The sequence below is a fragment of the Priapulus caudatus genome, unplaced genomic scaffold (assembly GCF_000485595.1).
Source record: "Priapulus caudatus unplaced genomic scaffold, Priapulus_caudatus-5.0.1 Scaffold90, whole genome shotgun sequence".
Lineage (NCBI taxonomy): Eukaryota > Metazoa > Priapulida > Priapulimorpha > Priapulimorphida > Priapulidae > Priapulus > Priapulus caudatus.
In genome coordinates this window covers 545,764-565,364 of record NW_014577151.1, presented here as the reverse complement: position 1 = coordinate 565,364, position 19,601 = coordinate 545,764, and the positions used below count along the sequence as shown (strand labels likewise).

Here is a 19,601-nt window from a genome sequence, read left to right as displayed (position 1 = left end):
AACCCAACTATATTTTTTCAGTAAGAAACAATAAACAATAAGTTTTTACCATAATATTAGTCACCTTTAGGTATTTTATCAAAAAAATGTGTTTTTGTAACTTTTAAAGCAATAGTAAATCCAGTAAAATCAACGATATGAAAGGGGGCATGGCCTAATCGTGACGTGGATTTGGGAATCTGTACTGAGCTTTGTATGGATGACCGGATGCCTAGCCACTGCGTATATATATATATATATATATATATATATATATATGTCACCTGAAGATTCAGTTGAAAAGTTAAAAATTCATAAAAATTATATCCATCAATGGATGGCGGTGCGTACAGATTAACATCACGTACGTGTGAATCCATGAGTATACCCTTAATGGCGCAGTGGCCTAATCGCTAGAACATCCATCTCCTACACCGGGATTCCGGGTTCGAGTCCCAGCTGGGGAACTTATTTTGGAGAGAAACCGTACGCGTGCGACGCGTGCGAGTACAGGACTTGCTACCGTGAGAGCCTGAAACTGCACATGCGAACGCACACGGGAGAGAAACCTTACGCGTGCGACATATGCGGGTACACCTACACCTGCTCCAGCAACCTCAAGAAGCACTTTCTCACGCACACGGGCGAGAAACCTTACGCGTGCGACGCGTGCGAGTACAGGACTAGCTACCACGACAGCCTGAAAAAGCACATGCGAACGCACACGGGAGAGAAACCGTATGCGTGCGACAGATGCGGGTACACCTACACCACCTCCAGCGACCTGAAGAGGCACTTTTTCACGCACACGGGCGAGAAACCTTATGCGTGTGACGTGTGCGAGTACAGGACTTGCTCCCGCTACACGCTGAAGAGGCACGTGCTCACGCACACGGGAGAGAAACCGTACGCGTGCGATGTATGTGAGTACAGGTGTTCGCGGCCGGCGAGTCTCCAGATCCACGCACGCACGCACACGGTAGAGAAACCTTACGCGTGCGACATATGCGGCTCCGCCTACACCACCTCCGGGCACCTCAAGACGCACTTTATCACGCACACGGGAGAGAAACCGTACGCGTGCGATGTATGCGAGTACATGTGTTCGCGGCCGGCGAGTCTCCAGAGCCACGCGCGCACGCACACGGAAGAGAAAACTTACGCATGCGACATATGCGGCTCCACCTACACCGCCTCCAGCAGCCTCAAGATGCACTTTCTCACGCACACGGGAGAGAAACCTTACGCGTGCGACACGTGCGAGTACAGGACTTGCTCCCGCGACAGCCTGAAAAAGCACATGCGAACGCACACGGGAGAGAAACCTTACGTGTGCAACATATGCGGCTCTGGCTACACCTGCTCTGGGCACCTCAAGATTCACTTTCGCACGCACACGGGAGAAAAACCTTACGTGTGCGACATATGCGGCTCCGCCTACACCTGTTCCAGCAGCCTCAAGAAGCACTTGCTCACGCACATGGGGCAGAAACCTTACGCGCAGGGTTCGAATTTTGGCTGAAAATCTAGTGGACAGCAGGACCACCAACCTCAGAAAGTTGATGGTCCTGCACAAAATTTGGTGGTCCGCTTATTTACTAGCAGTGAGTAACAAAATAGTATACAAAAATAACCATTGGCATTAACAGCATACATGTAACTTAGAGTTGGTCAAATAATATATCTCAAGCTCTCGGAATGTCGGGGGAGCTTGTGGGAAAGGTTTTACTTTCGTTTTTCTCTTCCCCAGTCCACGGTACCCCCATGCATAGATCAATGCTGCTGCACATTTGCAAAGTTACAAGTGCCTATAGAATCTTGATACAGTTTACATTGCTTCTAGATATCTAACTGAATAAAAATTGTGGCTGTCCTATCTTGGTACATGCATTTACTGAACCCATTTAATGTATTCCTGAAAAAAATCACCAGGACTTCATTAAACTTATGCACTGCATTCTATCAGGTAATTTACGAGAGCCACCTAATGAAGTTTGTTGGTGTTTGTTGTGAATTGTCATCTATAATTTATGTTGTTACAGTGGAAGGCTGCAGGACGCGACCTCTTCGACTTGGTGTGTAGAACAATAGGCTTAAGAGAAGTGTGGTACTATGGCCTCCAATACGTCGACTCCAAGGGTTACGTGGCTTGGTTGAAAATGGACAAGAGGGTTAGCTTAAATTTGCGTGAAAAGTGTACAATAGTCGCCATATGTGTATTAGGTAAACGCATATGAGTTCTCATATGCTTTGCTTGATGGTGAGAATAGATATGTTGTGTGAAAATCTTATAATCAGAATTATTTCATCATCAGTTCATGCACAGTTTTTCTCGACACTGAAGAAATAAATTGTTTGAAGAACTAATATATCATGGTCGCATAAAATTCTCTGAAAACGATTTTTTTTTACAGAAGTAAAAGTGATATATGAAAAATTTAATTGCTTTTCTCGTTTCCAGGTCCAGCACCAAGACATTCCAAAGGAATCTCCAGTTCCGTTTTTGTTTCTCGCCAAGTTCTACCCGGAGGATGTGGAGGAAGAGCTGGTGCAGGAGATCACGCGACACCTGTTCTTCCTGCAGGTGAAACAGAGCATCCTCAGTATGGACATATTCTGTCCTGCCGAGGCTTCTGTGCTTCTCGCCTCCTACGCTCTACAGGCCAAGGTAGGGCGCGACACTGGTCGCACGTACCCTAGTCGTATGTTGTGCGGGACCTGGTACATTTCTTAACCATTGTTGTCGAGATGTAGTGTGGTGATGACATTCCGTGTAGGCTCAGGATTCTCTAGTTGAACGTTGCATGAGACCTGGTATAGTGCGCAACCACTGTGATTAAAGTACTGTGTTGTAATAACATCAAATAGGTTGAGGTCATATACAGGTACAGTGCTAACTACTATGGTTAAAGGCTCACAATGCGCATCCAAATGCTCATTTCTCCAGTACTAGACTAGCAAATACTTCGTGTCATGCATAATCACACTACCTTATGACAAAATAAACTCTAGTTGCTCCCATTTCACTGCGCGTTTGCTTAAAACCCACAAGAAAGAGGTGAGTGAAACGCTCAATCCGAGAAAAAATATAGCAAAATATAGTCTCACCTCACAAGTGGATATATCACTGATTTCACCAACATTAATAAAACACCAAGATTTTATGCAGGTATAACATAGAAAATTGGATATAAACACATCGTAACACAATGAAAATGACATCAAGCCGCGAGATTCGTCAAATGTGTAAACTTGTAATTTGCCGCCGGATTTGAAAACAATTGCATTTGAGATAGATTGTATGTCTATGGCAGATAGGTGGCGCTATTAGCTGAGAAGACCTATCGGCACTAGTCCTAAGATTACAACAAACGTTCGTTTGCCAAACTAGTTCGAAAATTGCGTGTTTTGGTGAATACGAAGGTTGTAAGACATTATATCGTTATTCTAGACAATTGCTGTTACTCTAGCAATAACGGTAAGTGTCGTAAAAGTGGGGAAAACACTGGAGAATTCTCGTAATTATTACTTTAAATTAAAGAAAAGCAACAACAATTGCCTATAGATACCTCTTGTTTATATATAGTCTCTCACTTCCTGTAGATATTTCAATCAACAAATCACTATAGTGATCGACTTTAGAAATGTCTGGGCGTAATGTTGCCGTTACCGTGGTGATTTGGTCACGTGACTCCAACGAGTTCACGTGTATCTATACTCTGAAAAACCTGCAACACACTAACATTTTGAAAACTTTACTCTTCGTTGTGTAGTCTTGTCCTATTAAGTATAACTCGTGATTTTTAGTGACATGCCCGCAGCAAACGAATCTGACTTCATCTCTTTGTGAGGGGAAGTTATCCGGGGTCTCTATTTTTTGTCCGCAGGAAAGCGGACGACTGAGAGAGGAACCTGCATCGGGAAGAAATCGTGATCTCAATCACCGCCCGCTCGATGGAACCTTCTCCTCTTCCTTCTGCTTCTTCTTCTCCTCCTTCTCTTCCTCCTGCTCCTTCTTCTCTTCCTTGTCCTCCTTCTCCTGCTCCTTCTTCTCCTGCTCCTGCTTCTTCTGCTCCTCCTCCGTCTTCTTCTCCTGCTTCTCCTCCGTCTTCTCCTCCTCCTTCTGCTCCTCTTTCTCCTGCTCCGTCTCCTGCTCCTCGCTCGGACGTGCAGAGCGAAGCGGGGGAGAAACCGTACGCGTGTGACGTGTGCGAGTACAGGACTTGCTACCGCGAGAGCCTGAAACAGCACATGCGAACGCACACGGGAGAGAAACCGTACGCGTGCGACGCGTGCGAGTACAGGACTGTGGAGAGTATTTACATGTGCAGGTGTGCAGGTGTGCAAAAGGGCATTGACAGTTAACAAGGCAGTTTTTCAACGCTGATCGTTGTTGTCTCCGACGTGTGCAGAATAAGAAGGACTCGGAAGTTTGGCTCGGTGTGACAGCGCTGGGACTGAACATCTATGAAAAAGAAAACAAGCTCGTGCCAAAAATCACATTCCCCTGGAGCGAAATCAAGAACATCTCGTTCACCGACAAAAAGGTGCGGTTGTGCGATGTCTCAAATAGTGGTTGTATAGTAATTGTTTGTATCGTCTTTTCCTTTAGTCACTAAATGGTGTATGTTTCCATTGTTTTATGTATCATCTACTGACTATAAGAAGCTCATTTTTGCGTTCCTGTGTGTAAATTAGTGTCCAACTGGCTGTTGTTCCTGTGTTGTCTGTTCTTAGTGATCGAAGCGGATGCAGAAAAATAGATTTTCCTTTCTTATAATGCCTGTCGTGATATTAGTGGTGACGTCTGCATTAGGAATACTTCATTGCACTGCAAGTTACAGTCACTTGTTGAGCAGAACATCTTCAAGCACTGTTTACGATAAGAGCCACAAAGCTCTGGTAGCCACATGTAAAAGTTAGAGAACCTAATCAATAGGTGGCAGCACCATATGGCTAGCATGCTGTGTTGAGCCTAATGTAGTACTGTGTGAGATGTGCTGTAGTTTCCTGGATATTCCCCATTTTTTTATTTACAGTTTACCATTAAACTAGTAGAGAAAAGTTCACCCGACTTTATTTTCTATTCGTCGAAGCTGCGCACAAATAAATTGGTAAGTAAGTATGTAAGTATGTAAGTAAGTAAGTAAGTAAGTACTGCATGATTTCCATGCTTGATGTGTATTATTCTGCATTGAACATCCTATTGATAACAAACAGAAATTAATATGCGTACACAGCTTCCGCATCACAATAATATACTCTTGAGAGGCCACGTAGAATATCAGGTGTGGTTCAATAGGAAGCAGAGAAAAACCATAAGACACTGCATACATCATTGTAGTCAACGCGAGCCGCCTTGCTGGGTTTTTCATCCGCCTCCCTCAATATTTGCCAAAATTGTTGCATCGCTGCAATTTCTCGTGTTCCTGCCGAATCTTTATCTAGCTGGCACAATCCTAGTCCTAGGTTCTCCTCCCAAGGCCCCTACCCAGCATCCATATGTATTGATCAATGCTGCTACGCATCAAACCATACACCGCGGGTGCAACCACGCTTGATACGCACCAGGCACGTTTGATACAAAGGCACTAACGTATTCAACCTTGCTGCCTCACTTATGATTTTATCCAGAGGAAACAATGAGTCGTATGTGTGTAACTAAAAATTAAAGCATCTATGTTTCTAACAGCTTCCAGTGAACATTCTGGTTGTGACAGCTCGTTGGTAAACTCGGCGCAAACAAAATAATTTTTGATGTGTGTCTAGATATTGTTTCCTTGAAGCTCATCCAGCACTTGTTGTTTCAGATTCTCGAGCTTTGCGTAGGAAACCATGACCTATTTATGCGAAGACGGAAACCGGATTCGATGGAAATCCAACAGATGAAGGCTCAGGCCAGGGAGGAGAGAGCACGGAAACAGGTGTGACCTGAACTACAAGCCACGATACACATTTTGGTCATAACACGTCCAGGCAGTATACGTAATAAGATACCACATACATAAAATGCAAGTGAAACACATGTAATGTTGCTATAACTATAAGCTACGATACACGTTTTGGTCATAGTACGTACAGGGCCATCTACGCAATAAGATACCACATGCATACAATGCCAGTGAAACACGTTATGTCGCTGTAAGACGTACCTTCTCGTATTCTTTCATCGTAGATCAAGAGAAACATAACGTAATGTCGATATAAGACGTACCTTCTCGCATTATTTCGTCGTAGATCGAGAGAGAGAAGTTCACGAAGATGAAGCAGATGTACGAGGAGAGCTTCCGCGAGAAGGAGGAGCTGCATCGGAGGCTGCTACAGGTCGCAGAGGAAGCAAGACTTGCCCAGGAAGCCATGGTGCGCACCTTAGTATAGTCAGGAAGCCATGGTGTGCAGTTTAGTATAGTCAGGAAGCCATGGTGTGCAGTTTAGTATAGTCAGGAAGCCGTGGTGTACAGTTTAGTATAGTCAGGAAGCCGTGGTGTACAGTTTAGTATAGTCAGGAAGCCATTAAAAACTCATACGAAGTAAACACTTCCATGCAACCAATTAACCTTTGACAAAAGTTGTGTTATGAGCAGGGAAACACCATTGTCACGTGGTACATACCAGCTACGTGGAATAAGCGTATCCTCTCAATCTTACACGTTACACATCAGGAGCTAGCTCCGCTTTTATAGGCAGTTCATAAATCTGAATATTATAAAAACGTTATTTGTGGTGAGCTACAGTGTCATTGACACTTTCATTGTTCGTGTGGCGAATCATGCGTTGAGGGAGTTCATGCAGCTCTAGATGTTTTGGAAACCCCTTCTACGTTGAGGAACGGGTCGTATTATGCGCTCCCGTTTACAAGTTTGTCTAAACTGCCGTTGCGATAACCGTAGTATTTCAGCGTAATATGAGGGGAAAAAGTGCCGGTCAGGAGGACCGGCAGTTTCGTAGAGATGGTGGCCCGAGCAAAAACTTGGTGGGCCTCCGGGTCGGAACTAATTTCGAACGCTGCCGGCGGCACGGGAGCGATTTTTTTGCTACCAAAATACGCTACTCTGTTGTTTCCCAAAATGCAGTTGGATGCATGATGGATGGCCGATGTCGGAGGGAAATTGTTAGCAACAAATTTTCAAATCGAAATACGACTAAGGTAAAAGAGTACAAGTGTACTTACCAACGCGAGCAAGCATATAAGTTATCCAGTTTTCGATCTATGTGCGTCAGGTCTTGATTGATAGCCCCAATTGTGAGTTTGGAGCGATGAAACAGCGATCCTCGGCGGGATAGGAGAAATTCCACGTTTTGTATAGGCAAGTTGCTCTGACCTAACCCACACCAAATCCACCAAAATTGTCGGTGTGGGCATTGGTCAGAGGAATCTTGGACTAGAGGTATGGCAGCCGTCGCCTTTGTAGTTCCTTTTTGGCGTTAAGGTTAGGGTTAGCTTTAGGGTTAGGGTTCTAGCTCATCTAAACTCTCAAATCGTGAATTTATTTCCAAAGGCGTTATTTCGAAATCTGGCGCCACGGCCGCCATCTTTGTCTCGTTAAAAGTATGAAAGCGAATGGACTGCCGTACCCGTAGCCTCGAGACATTAAGATACGGCTGCCGTACCCGTAGCCACTGCCTTTTTTAAATTAAAAGACTGAAATTTGAAATGTTTACAGTGGTTTATTTACAGTAATACAAAGAACATATTCAGTGACTACTAATGAGCTTTCAGAATTATCACAGTCCTCCCTGGTGTCCTCACTCTCACGACATTTTTAACGGTTGGCAGGGATTTTCGGATGATACGTCCTCTTTACACTCGCTTTACATTTTCACGGCGAGAACATTTCCCGCAGGATTTCACGAGATATCTCTGGCGGGAGTAGGTAAGGACAAAGGACAGAGTTATAATTCGAACAAGTGAACATTTAGCTACACATAGATACCAAGATGGAAGCTGTTGGATGTGTATTCGTGCTGAGAAGGTGTGAAATGAAGCGTGCGTCGAGCGAATTTTGCGATCACGCTTTCCTACCTGCTCTCTTATTCATGTTGTTTTTGCACAGGGCGGGCGTGCGGTGTACTTGTGTGTTGCAGATGAGCATTTGACCGGTATTTACAGGTGATTATAGGCGAAATAGAGTAGAGAAACATTAAGACTTTGGTAATAAATACATTTCGCGTTTATTTAGCTTCTTTAATTTTATTGAGACGTTCCAGGTGCCTGTGATTCATGCAGTTGCACGTCTGCCAATTTTTTTTTTAACTTTTGCTGAAAAATACGGTTATCCCATGAGGCCGTGCTCTGGAACGAACTAGTTAGTATATAGCAGAATTTTCAGGGAGTCACACGCACTCCTGCATATGTCAAATCAAAAAGGCCGACAGTAAATCAGGGAGTATGTGACTGAAATCGCGTCAATTTCGCACCCTGCTGTACTGTACACATCATGAAAACTCTGTGAGCTTCATGACTATATCTTTCCAGTTTTTGTCTAATTCAAATCTTAAAATAACCCTCGATCTAGACCATGAACACAATTGTACACGTATTTAGTAAACTATCTTTTTCTTTCATTTAAAAGTAGTGCGTTATGAACATGACACTTAATTTTGGCATAACGAACAAGACAGTTTGTCCACTTTGTTCCAAGCTATCATACTTTCTTCTGAAGGAATTATGCCTTCATGTATATTAAGAAAACAGGAGTCTGATTCCTAATAATGCATGCAGTCCATGTGAATTTATTTAACTCATGCAGTGCTTATTAATCTTAGATATAGCAATAATACTGCAACATGATTGGCTAATTTATACTCGTAAAATAGCACGTCAAAGAAGTATGTACCTAAAAAAAAAATTAAAATTGTGTTTTTAGTGAGCCTCAGCATCAGTGTTATGATGAAAGTCAGTATGACTTAAAATATGGAAATTTAGACTTAATTTAAAAGCAATCTACATGAAACTAGGCAATTAATGTTTTTACTGTGATGAACGTTTTTTCGTGGAATTGCCCAGAAAGGTATTTTATGCACGCACGCACGCAGCATTCTCGCAACGGCGAGTGGTGGGAGCGGGCTCAGTTCTACATCAGTTTTTGCGAAGCAAGTTGATTATTACAGTGACACAACAGTAGCAGTGTGATAAAGAGGTAGTTTTTTGTGAATGTGCATTTATATTATTTCAGTTTTTAGCTTATCTGACGAAGTCAGATGCAAGCTTGTAGAATCGCATGAATGTCGGTCTCGTGCATCAACAGTGGCACAAATCTTAACCCGCTCGACGTACGGTCACGATATTCGGACGTCGGGGGGGGGGGGAATCGTGAAAAAGAATCAGGATGACAAATTTGGGGTCAAGGGTCAAAGGTCAAGATGTGTAAACGGAGGGGGAATGTTTTCCCCCTTAACTTAAGGTATAGGAGGAAATACGGAATTGCGGCACAAATCTTAACGGCTCGACCTAGGGCTCTTAATATTCGTGTATAGTGTGATGGGCAGGAAACCCATCACCAGTGCGAAATGGAGGTCACAGGTCAAAGTGCAGTGGGGGAAAGGTCAGATATCAGGCATTTTCTGGAGGACATGGCCTAATGGACAGAGTGGAAACTTTTTTTTGTTTTCAGCGCTGACCTACCATTTCTATCACTTTATTGAAAGGACCATGAAATGTGCTTTCCACTGACGTGCGAAGAGTAAGTGTCTGATAACCTTTTGACCCTTAAGAGTAAACCTGGATTCCTGAACTACCTCAATGACGTCACAGTGTTGTCATATTCATGGCACATCTATAATCTAGAAACCCAATAAGCCTGCATAGCCGAATGCGTAGAGCACGAGCGTCACGGCTGAAAGGTCAGGTTAAGACAAACTCCGGGTAGACGATGCGTGTTTCTGAACTCGGGTTATGTGTTAACTCGGGTTAGCTTAACTCGGGTTAAGGTGACTCCGCGTAGATGAGGCTTTAGTTCTCACACATGCGCAGTAATGCAACTACAGAGTTTGCTATTATACTTTCAAAAACGTCCCTCCTTTCGAAATTAGTATAAACTAACGTAACTTAGATAATGTAAAAACTTCAGACACCTAATAGAAAGGTTGATAGAACGTTGATAAACTTATCACCTCGTTGCCTTTACCATAGTGTAAACCCAGCTTAAGCTGAAGGTAGTTGGTGATTAACGTTGATCTTTTTTCCTCGCAGGAAGTCGAACGACAGACGGGAGAACCTGCGCGGGGGAAGAAACTGCTTAGCTTCCCACCTGTGTGATGGAGTCTTCCCACTTAGATGTACCGCCTGCAGAAGGAGAGAAACCGCACGTGTGTGATACGTGTGGACACAGATTCGCGCTAGAGAAACATCTGCGTACCCACACACTCATTCACTCGAGAGAGAAACCCTATTTGTGTGATATGTGTGACTACAGATGCTCTCAGATGTGTGAGCTGAAGCGACACAAACGCACCCATACAGGAGAGAAACCTTACGTGTGTGATATTTGTTCATATGCGTGTTCCAAATTAGGTAACATGAAGGTGCACTTTCGAACTCACTCAGGCGAAAAGCCTTATGCATGTGACACTTGTGACTACAGTTGCGCTCAACTATCCAATCTTAAGTCACACAAGCGAACTCACACAGGAGAGAAACCCTACGTGTGTGATATTTGTTCATATTCATATTCTCACTTGAGTTGTCTGAAGGTGCACTTTCGAACTCACTCAGGAGAAAAGCCCTATGCATGTGACAAATGCGAGTACAAATGTACGTCATCCTCTTCTCTCCAGTCACACAAGCGAACTCACCCAGAAGAGAAACCCTAGAAGTGTGACACATGTGACTACAGGTGCACTCAACTATACAATCTTAAGGCACACAAGCGCACTCACACGGGAGAGAAACCATATGCGTGTGATATGTGTGATTATAGATGCTCTAGTATGACTCGCCTCAAGGAACACAAGCGCATTCACACAGGCGAAAATCCTTAAGCATGTGACAAATGCGAGTACAAATGTACGTCATCTATATTTCTTAAGCAACACTAGGGCATTCATACAGGAGGGAAACGCTATGCATGTGATACGATTGACTACAGCTGCAGTCAACCAGCAAATCTCAAGACACAAGCTAACTCACATGGGAGGAAAGCCCTAGACACGTGATAGCACACTGCCAATGACATAGCTACTGCTTGCACGTGATATGTGTGGATACATTTGCTCTCCAGGATCGCTGCTATTCTCATATGTTGTTGTAACCCCCCCCCCTTCAGGAAGCCATGGTGTGCAGTTTAGTATAGTCAGGAAGCCATGGTGTGCAGTTTAGTATAGCATGCGAATTCGGTTGAAGAACTCCAGTAATTATTGACATTCGTTAACTTGAAACCTAGTGCAGGCATCTATGATTGATATTTTCCGTGCATCACTCACCCTCATTTTAATGTTCAGTTGTGTTTTTTTAATATAATATGTATTTACTTATATATTTGTATATGCTTATAAGTTATGTATGCTACAGTCTATACTGTATGTATGCCGAGAGTGACAGGCCTGTTGCACCACCACGGGTAAGTCTGTTGTGCTCTGTTGAGGGACCATTAGGGATGTGGAACCGTGATGTGAAGTGTGCTCATGTGGCGATCGTGAGTGACAAGGCTGTTGCGGGTTATTGCAGCGACAGGCAGAGAAGACGATAGATCTGCTGGCAGAGAAGGCGAAGGTGGCGGAGGAGGAAGCTCTTCTCCTCACACAGAAAGCCGCCGAGGCCGAGGTCGAGATGCAGCGGGTGCAGATAGGTGCGATAAAGGTACGGCATGCGACGATAAACGCAGACCTTGCCAACTCTTACGATTTTTTCGTATTCCTTACTAATTCCAATATGTTTTTACGAATGTACGATCAAACTGAAAAAACTTTTTACGACTTGGAAATTAATGTGTTTTTTACATTGTGAGCCGAGAAATATCTGGCGATTGTGGGCGCAGCCATATTGGATCACGCGTTCACGTTGTTCTTGCGTGATCTAGAGTTAGTCCCATCATTCATTGCGCGCATAACATACAAACAAAATGGCCACCTGCTGCAAGAAAAGAAAAACCTTACTATTTTCATGAATCACAGGTTGGCAGATCTGTAAATGTATGAGGGTGTGTATACGTACAGGTGTGTTGATAGCAACTAACAGTACATGCGTCACACGGTCGTTTCGACATTGGTGTTATGTGTACATATAACGTATAAATGTACATGTACATGTTTGCAAGAAGGACAGAATTAGTGTAAGCATTTCTGTGTACATTTAGAACTTTGGGTTTAAATTATATATCAGAGATGGCTAAAGTTATACAATGTAAAGAAAATAGTATGATAAAATCAAATGCCTTTAGGGGTGAACACAAGGAACATATATTAGGAATGATTAGTTCAGATATTTTGTAGGTGGTGTGATTGGATAGCTATATTTAACCTGCTAAGGTTACCCTAAGCTTTCAAGTAATATGCTTAACAGGCTTTAATTTGCGGTGCATTGTGAATACATATAATGAGCAATCGACCACATGTGGCCCCATCTAATGTTTAGGCATGCTTGAAATGAGTTCACTGTTTTTTTTTCAGACCGAAGAGGAAAAAATGCTTATGGAACAGAAGGCGAGAGAGGCAGAGATGATTGCACGACAGATGGTAGAAGACTCTGAACAAAGGTATGAATATAGCAAGAGAGAGACAGATATATTTACTTATACACACATGCACGCACACACACATAGCACGCACACACACATATAATTAATGCGTTGTGGGGATGGCAGCCAGAGTCTTATGTACTGAGAAAATCAAATTGGTCTCGAGTAACAAGACCTTATTTTTCAAGGTGTACAAAACTGTGAACCCAACAAAACCATGCAATAGTGTTTTGTTTGTATACATATTTGTATGTTTGCTTTATTTAGAGCACAGGAGGCAGACATGCTTAAAGAAGAACTGATCAAAGCGCGAATAGCGGAGAAGGTGGCAAGAGACAGGCTGGCATCACTGGCTGAGAGCGCTGGGTTTACTGTGAGTAATCTGTGAAGATCTGTGCTTGCACTGCACCTTGCACATAGATGTATTATATTTTTTAGCCTAAGCTGTGGCCATTAGTATCTATATATCATTTGATAACGGTAGTATTGGTAGTAATTATAAAGATAATGGTGCTAATTATAGTCGTGATGATGGTGATGATTGTCGTAGTCGTCATAATGGTGATACCGATGCTATTGCTCAAGATGAAGCTAATATTGTTGATAATATCAGTAATTATACGTGTAAATAATTCAACTCGTCACTGTCGCCCCTTGCAGTACTCGGTGCCAAGGAACGACTACGCCGTTCAGGCTAGCAGCTTTGTGGTGCCACCTAGTGGACTGTCCGGCATCACGTCCGTCAGTCTCCCTGTCGTAGCGGAGGAGGACCTGTGTCATGACGACGCCGGCAGCGCGGGGGAGACGACGGAGCTGATGATGGAACAAGACATGGCCATCGAGGACCTCTCACTCGAGATCGAGAGAGAACGGTAACTACGTTCTTCACTTATGTGTTTTGCGATGGCGCCTCCCTTGGTGTCAAGCATGGCATGCTTGGGAGGATCTATGTGGTGTATACTCGTCACTGTTTGTTCTGTCATTGGGCTGTCTCGCAGAATTGGTAGATACTATCTTAACACTAACGTGAGTGTAAGATTTGGTTTCCCTCACAGGTGTGTGATACACTGGTCACGCGCAACAGCAGTTTCAGCTCACATTTCACTCGTAAAATTTTACGTAAATATTATCGTGACACAGCGTACTGTAGTGGCATTTAGCGCACGTCATCAGATATCTTATTACTTCATACAATGTTGTTGACATCACGATTTCAGAATTAAAAAAATTATTTGTTGACTTGGAGTGAGGAGGAATGCAAAATATCCTTTATGTCATAGTTGGATATGTCCTACACTATATTCGTACTGTATCTCGTCATAGTATGTGAGAACACGGTTTTCACACTACCCCTTGAAATGACACTCTTACGTGTCTTTCACCAATATATTGCCACATATCGAGCTTGATTTTGGCATCGGTTCGTGATGGTTTTCGTCATTGCACAGCGTTGTTGCATGGAGCGTGTCTAAAATCTCGCGTTCCTTGTATCGCAGGGTTGAGTATGTGGAGAGAAGTCGGAGTCTGCAAGATCAGCTAAATGATCTGAAGTCTGAGATTGAAGAGCTGAAGTTAGAGGACAGACAGACGAGCATGGACAGATTACACGAAGAGAATCACCAGAATGGCGAAACGAAGTTCATCACCTTGAAAAAGGTAAGTCCCTCTGAGCGGCAATTGACGCAGTAGCTATTACAGTAAGATTGTCTAAGTGGACAGTGCTTGGGTGGTTACTTGAGTGTATCATTTAGCGAACTGCTACAAGATTGTTATGATGATTGTTTGAAAATGGGTTTGGGTGTTTTGCAAATAAGTAGAGGGGAGATCGTTTATGAAATAAGTGAGTCATTCACTCAGTCAACTCCTAAATAGACATTGGTCTTGTACAAAGAAGAGTGATTGCTTTTCTGTTTGTGTTTTCAGATCCGGTCTGGCACTACTAGGGCACGAGTTGCCTTCTTTGAAGAGTTGTAGACAGAGAATACCTGGAGGATCTCTGGGGGATACCAGAGGGATAACTGTGGCATTTCTGGTAGGAATGCAGGAAAAGCTGTGAATTGTGTTTTGCACTGTCATACTCATTCCTATTCTACATATCCATGTTCCTCCTGTTTCTTTCTGTCTCCCTTTCTCCGCCCCATTCTTTCTCTCTTTTTATCTCACTATCTCTTCCCTTTTTGTCACTCTTGGCTGTTCTCGCTCTTTGTTTCTTTGTGTCTGTATTCATCATCATCGTCATCCTTTCCTTGGTTATGCCTTCTCTATCACAGTTTTGATTCTAATGTTTATTAGCTTGATCTCGTCACTGAATCACGATTCAGCGGAAAGCGTCAAATTCAACGCACGTCCTTCTGCCACACAGGGTCGGCTACCGTCCACTAACCTGCTGCATTCTGGTGCCTTAATTTACGCTTAATTTATACGTCTAATTATGCATTGAAATCCCCAGTGCCTATCATTCTGCAAAGTCAAAGGATGTTGCAAAAGTTCGAGGAACCTATTTCATGCGAATACATTATTATTTTACTGAGTTTATACGTCCAATTATGTCTTGAAATCCCAAGTGCCTATCATTTTGCAAAGTCAAATGACGTTGCAAAAGTTCGAGGAGCCTATTTCATGCGAATACGTTATTGTTCCATTATTGCTGCGTAGCAAACTTTTCGCTTTGCAAGGCCCTGCGGCAATACTATCCAATGCACCACATCAATCCGTGTGATTGTGTGTTGCGTGGGAGGGGGGGGGGTGAGGGGAACCTTGAAGTACAACGTAGCCTAAGCATATACCTCTATGGAACTATACAATGAAGAGCAACAGCAATTTTTGTGATTTATTGCGAGTGGTTTTTATATATAGGGTTGTTTCTACCCAGATATCTCGTAGGTCCTGTTGTTTATTGGTTCTACGGGTTGAGCAATCCCGTGCCTTGTTTCAAAATAATCTTCAAGAATCTGTAGTTGTTTGCGATAGTATTGTCGCAGGGTCGTCGGCACGCAGAAACCCCTGTCAGACAGAAGGCGTCTCTGACGTCAGAGATTAGATCACTGATTTCGCTTGTCTATGTCGTTCATGCGCTTATCTTGGTTGTAAATAGTCTGATGCGCTTGACATAAATTTCGTGCTGACAAGTGGACAGCTCTATTTATTGTCGGCGAAACGAGAGCGATACTCGCGCGTGGCGAGAGAGTGAGCTCACGTCAAAAGAAGGGTGTGCTAGATCGCATCAGAAGATAAAACACTCATTGTCGATTTGGTTACCTCTTAACACTACAATTAAGCTTCCATGTATGCTCTGATTTATGCTACAATTATGCTTCCAATTATGCTTCAATTTGCACTAAATTTATACTTCCAATTATGCCTTGAAATCCCCAGTGCCTATTATTCTGCGCATCCAGTCAAAGGAACCTATTTAATGCGAATACATTATTGTTCCACGGAACTTGTTTTGTGTTCCATGTAACGTGTTGTATTCCCATGGAATTATGTTCTCTGAATGTCTGATCAAAACATTTTGGTTTCCATCTGATTTCTCGCTGAGCATTCGTGCCAAAATTCGAGTTGTGACTACCAAGAAGAGCCGAGTGCGGTTGAATCTGGTGTTTTCTGCTTGCGTGTGTGTGATTCGAAGTGTTTATTTTGCGAGGTGGAGTGCGGGCACTTCCCGGAACAGCACTGGTGCAGCTCTCGCGTGTATCTAAGAAGAATCGAGGCATCCCGTGTGGGGATGCAGTAGATCTAGAGTTGCTTTGCGAAAGAGCAATGATTGGAGTTGAACTCTAAGGCATCTTCTGTAATCTATTGTTGTATACCGAAACATAGGTCGTATGCAAGAGTAAGATAATAACCCACTTATTATTTTAAGAGTAAGATAATAACCCACTTATTATTTTAAGAGTAAGATAATAACCCACTTATTATTTTACTCTTGTTATTATCTTACGCTTGGTCGCATGCAAGAGGAGTATATTATAGAAGGTGTACATGTACAGTATTGGTATGGGTGCGTGCGTGCGTGCATGAGTGTGCGTGTGTAGATGTGTGTTTGTGTGATGTGTATGCACGTGTTCGGTAACATTTTACAAATTCACTCTCACCAGATATTTTAATTTGTCTATACCTTTTATTATTCTGCAGTTACTCTTGCAGATGGGTTGTCGTACAAACCCAGGTCATGTCATCGTAGAGGTGTTGTTAAGGGAGCACACTTAGTTCCTACCTGTACAAAAGACCACGTTTATCACTGCTATCGACTCCACTGTCAGCGTGGCACCTTAAGACGGTGTGAAAAATTCAAGCGAGTTGGGTTTTTTCGGTTAATATTTCGTAAGCTATGTTGTCTAGACTAGCTATTTCAGGTTGTGATCAGCCAATTCTATATCTGTGCACTAGTTATGTTGTTCAGACTGGCTATTTCAGGCTGCATCCAGCAATGATGGGTAGCCGTGTATCAAGGAGCAGTAGTTTGGCATGCAGTGCAATGGCACAGCTAGACACACAAGTTTATACCAACTGTAGTATTTCCCAAATCGCAAGTGCAATTCATCATATATTGAGGTGACACCTCACCATTCCTCATCCTTTGTTTCTGCCTCTGTCTCCTCCTCCCCCCCCCCCTCACACACACTCTCTCTCTCTCTCTCGTAACGATTACCACTATACTTCTATGTTTTTACCTAACTCTTACTATCCTCTCTCTCGGTTACTCGAGTATTTCTAGTTGTCAGTGTGGACTTCCGTCCACATCCTAGTTTACCTGCTCACGTTACCTGAAGCAATGTGCCTTAACAGGTCATGAGATTTGTAATGTCGTCCCAATTACTATTTACTCGTACGCGGCTTACTCGCGAGAGCAAGCAGATGTTACGCCATAAAACGTGGTGCTGGCATCAATCGGCTGCTTGACGTGTACTGGCCGGGGTATAGATTGTAGAAGTCTTTTTTTTAAAGGGTTCGTTACTGTGCGGTCTTGTACCATTATCGTCATTGTGCCAGTATCTTTTTCGTCACTGTCGTCATGCCATCATCATCTTTATCTTCCCGCCATCGTTATCGTCGTCATCATCATCATCATCATCCTCATCATCATACCATTAGCATTGTCGCCATCATTGCCATCGTACTGTCTTCATCCATTCCATCATCATCGTCATCGTCTCATCATCGTCATCGTCTCATCATCATCATCGTCTCATCATCATCATCGTCTCATCATCGTCATCGTCTCATCATCGTCATCGTCTCATCATCGTCATCGTACCATCATTGCCGCCGCCGGACCATCGCGGAGTACTTGATCTCGCACGCAGCAGGAAGTACGAAGCGTTTACATTACGCTTATGAAGCCAGTGATGAGAACTGTACATGTGCCCTGTGTTGGTCAGTCATGTCGCGATCGAAGAACGAGAGGTCACTTTGCCGAAACAGTGTGCGCGCGTTGAGATGGTTGTGAAATCTTCTTGGTTCGTGTATTCCGTCGATTGTCTGTCTACTGGCGTGAGTGACTGACTCATTCGTTATGCAGCTACGCTCGAGACACGTTAGTAGTAAGCAACAGGAAAAAGGTATGGTGGTAGGCCGTTGCGCGTGATTGGGTGGGAAGCAAATAGAACAGTCGATACAAATGTTGTCAAGGTAACCAGTAGAAGATATATAGTCTACAGGCGATAGTAGACAGACTGAAGTTTATGACATGTTGGTGCTTTATGATACCCAGCGATCAGTATTTTTGTAGAAAGTTTCTGATATCACCGTGAAATGTGAACTATTTTCGGTACAGAAGATGGTGGTGTTTTTTTATATTTGATTGTAAAGTATTGTAGTTTTACAGTAAAAGATATATAAGTTAATAATGTAAGCTGTATGGTTTATTGTATGATTTTACCAATATGATACTTTTGAGTGCGTGTGTGTGTGTGTGTGTGTGTGTGCGTGTGTGCGTGCGTGCGCGCGTGCGTGCGCGCGCGTGTGTGTGTGTGTGTTAACTGATTGAACAGGAACTCAATGAAAGATCTTAATGATGAAGCCATTTGTTCAGGATTCAAGCATTTTTGCATACATAGGCCTATATATCTACATATGTTAAATACAGGGTAACATCATATAAATACAATGAAGATGAATATATACCTATATATTTATATACAGTATTTTTAGCTCCTCTTGACATCGTCAAGCTGAGCTATTGCCATGGGTTGTCGTACGTCCGTCCGTCTGTCCTTCCGTCAACATTTGGCTACGGTCAGCAAGAACTCAGGAACCGTTTGACCCACATGTTTGAAATTGAGTATAGTTGTTACTGCTATGCTCCCATATTGAACGTCCTATTTTGGAGCACGCCAGTCGACGTACTTTAGAGCCACGGCAATTTTTTGGCAAAAATGAGAATTGCCATTAGTCAGTTCAGGTTCAACGGATTTTGCTCATTTTTGGTATGTGAATGAATAAGGGCTAGGGGTTTTAATATTTACATTTTTTTATGCAAATTAGGTAGGTTTTGGCAATTATATAGCATATTATATAGACACGCAGATAACAAACAGTCTGTGGTGTCACACTCGTCTGGTTCGTTTTACAAGATTTCATTGACAATATCTTTAATGCATTGGTATTTCTTCTCCACCCTGCCGATAAAACGTCTATATTAGAGTAAAGTTTTACAAAACATGTCGGAACGCAGCATAACCTATTTATTTCGAACGCAATCGCTAAGAAACATCAAAGCGGGTATAGCGCCATCTACCGTCACAAATTGTGATTCATTTTGGTTTATAAATTATTATTGCGATATACAGATGGCAACCGTGTACTACCGCCTAGAAAAACCCATACGAAGTAAACACTTCCATACAACCAATTAACCTTTGACAAACCTTGTGTTATGGGCAGGGAAACACCGTTGTCACGTGGTATATAGCAGCTACGTGGAATAAGCTTATCCTCCCAATC

The 19,601-nt window shown here is 43.0% G+C and overlaps 2 protein-coding genes across 2 annotated transcripts; both read left to right on the top strand.

Moving 5' to 3' along the window:
- Positions 1-504: 504 nt before the first annotated feature.
- On the top strand, positions 505-10,242 carry LOC106804855 (zinc finger protein 709-like). The gene is made up of 3 exons (XM_014806213.1): positions 505-720; positions 973-1,583; positions 10,172-10,242. The coding sequence occupies exons 1-2, from the start codon at positions 524-526 to the stop codon at positions 1,499-1,501; spliced, it is 726 nt and encodes a 241-aa protein (XP_014661699.1). The 5' UTR covers positions 505-523; the 3' UTR covers positions 1,502-1,583; positions 10,172-10,242.
- On the top strand, positions 2,022-18,510 carry LOC106804856 (merlin-like; the record flags this gene model as incomplete). Its single annotated transcript, XM_014806214.1, is given in 12 exon segments — positions 2,022-2,150; positions 2,441-2,647; positions 4,392-4,526; positions 5,019-5,093; positions 5,790-5,903; positions 6,217-6,339; positions 11,645-11,776; positions 12,586-12,671; positions 12,921-13,026; positions 13,314-13,525; positions 14,150-14,309; positions 14,577-18,510. Coding segments are annotated over 12 exon segments (1,530 nt in total), but the record flags the coding sequence as incomplete, so codon positions are not given.
- Positions 18,511-19,601: the final 1,091 nt, after the last annotated feature.

Coding starts and splice junctions, on each gene's coding strand:
- LOC106804855 (XM_014806213.1), top strand. CDS start 524: ATGCGAACGCACACGGGAGAGAAACCTTACGCGTGCGACATATGCGGG. Junction 721..972: donor CACACGGGAGAGAAACCGTA/TGCGTGCGACAG, acceptor AGAGAAACCTTA/CGCGTGCGACATATGCGGCT.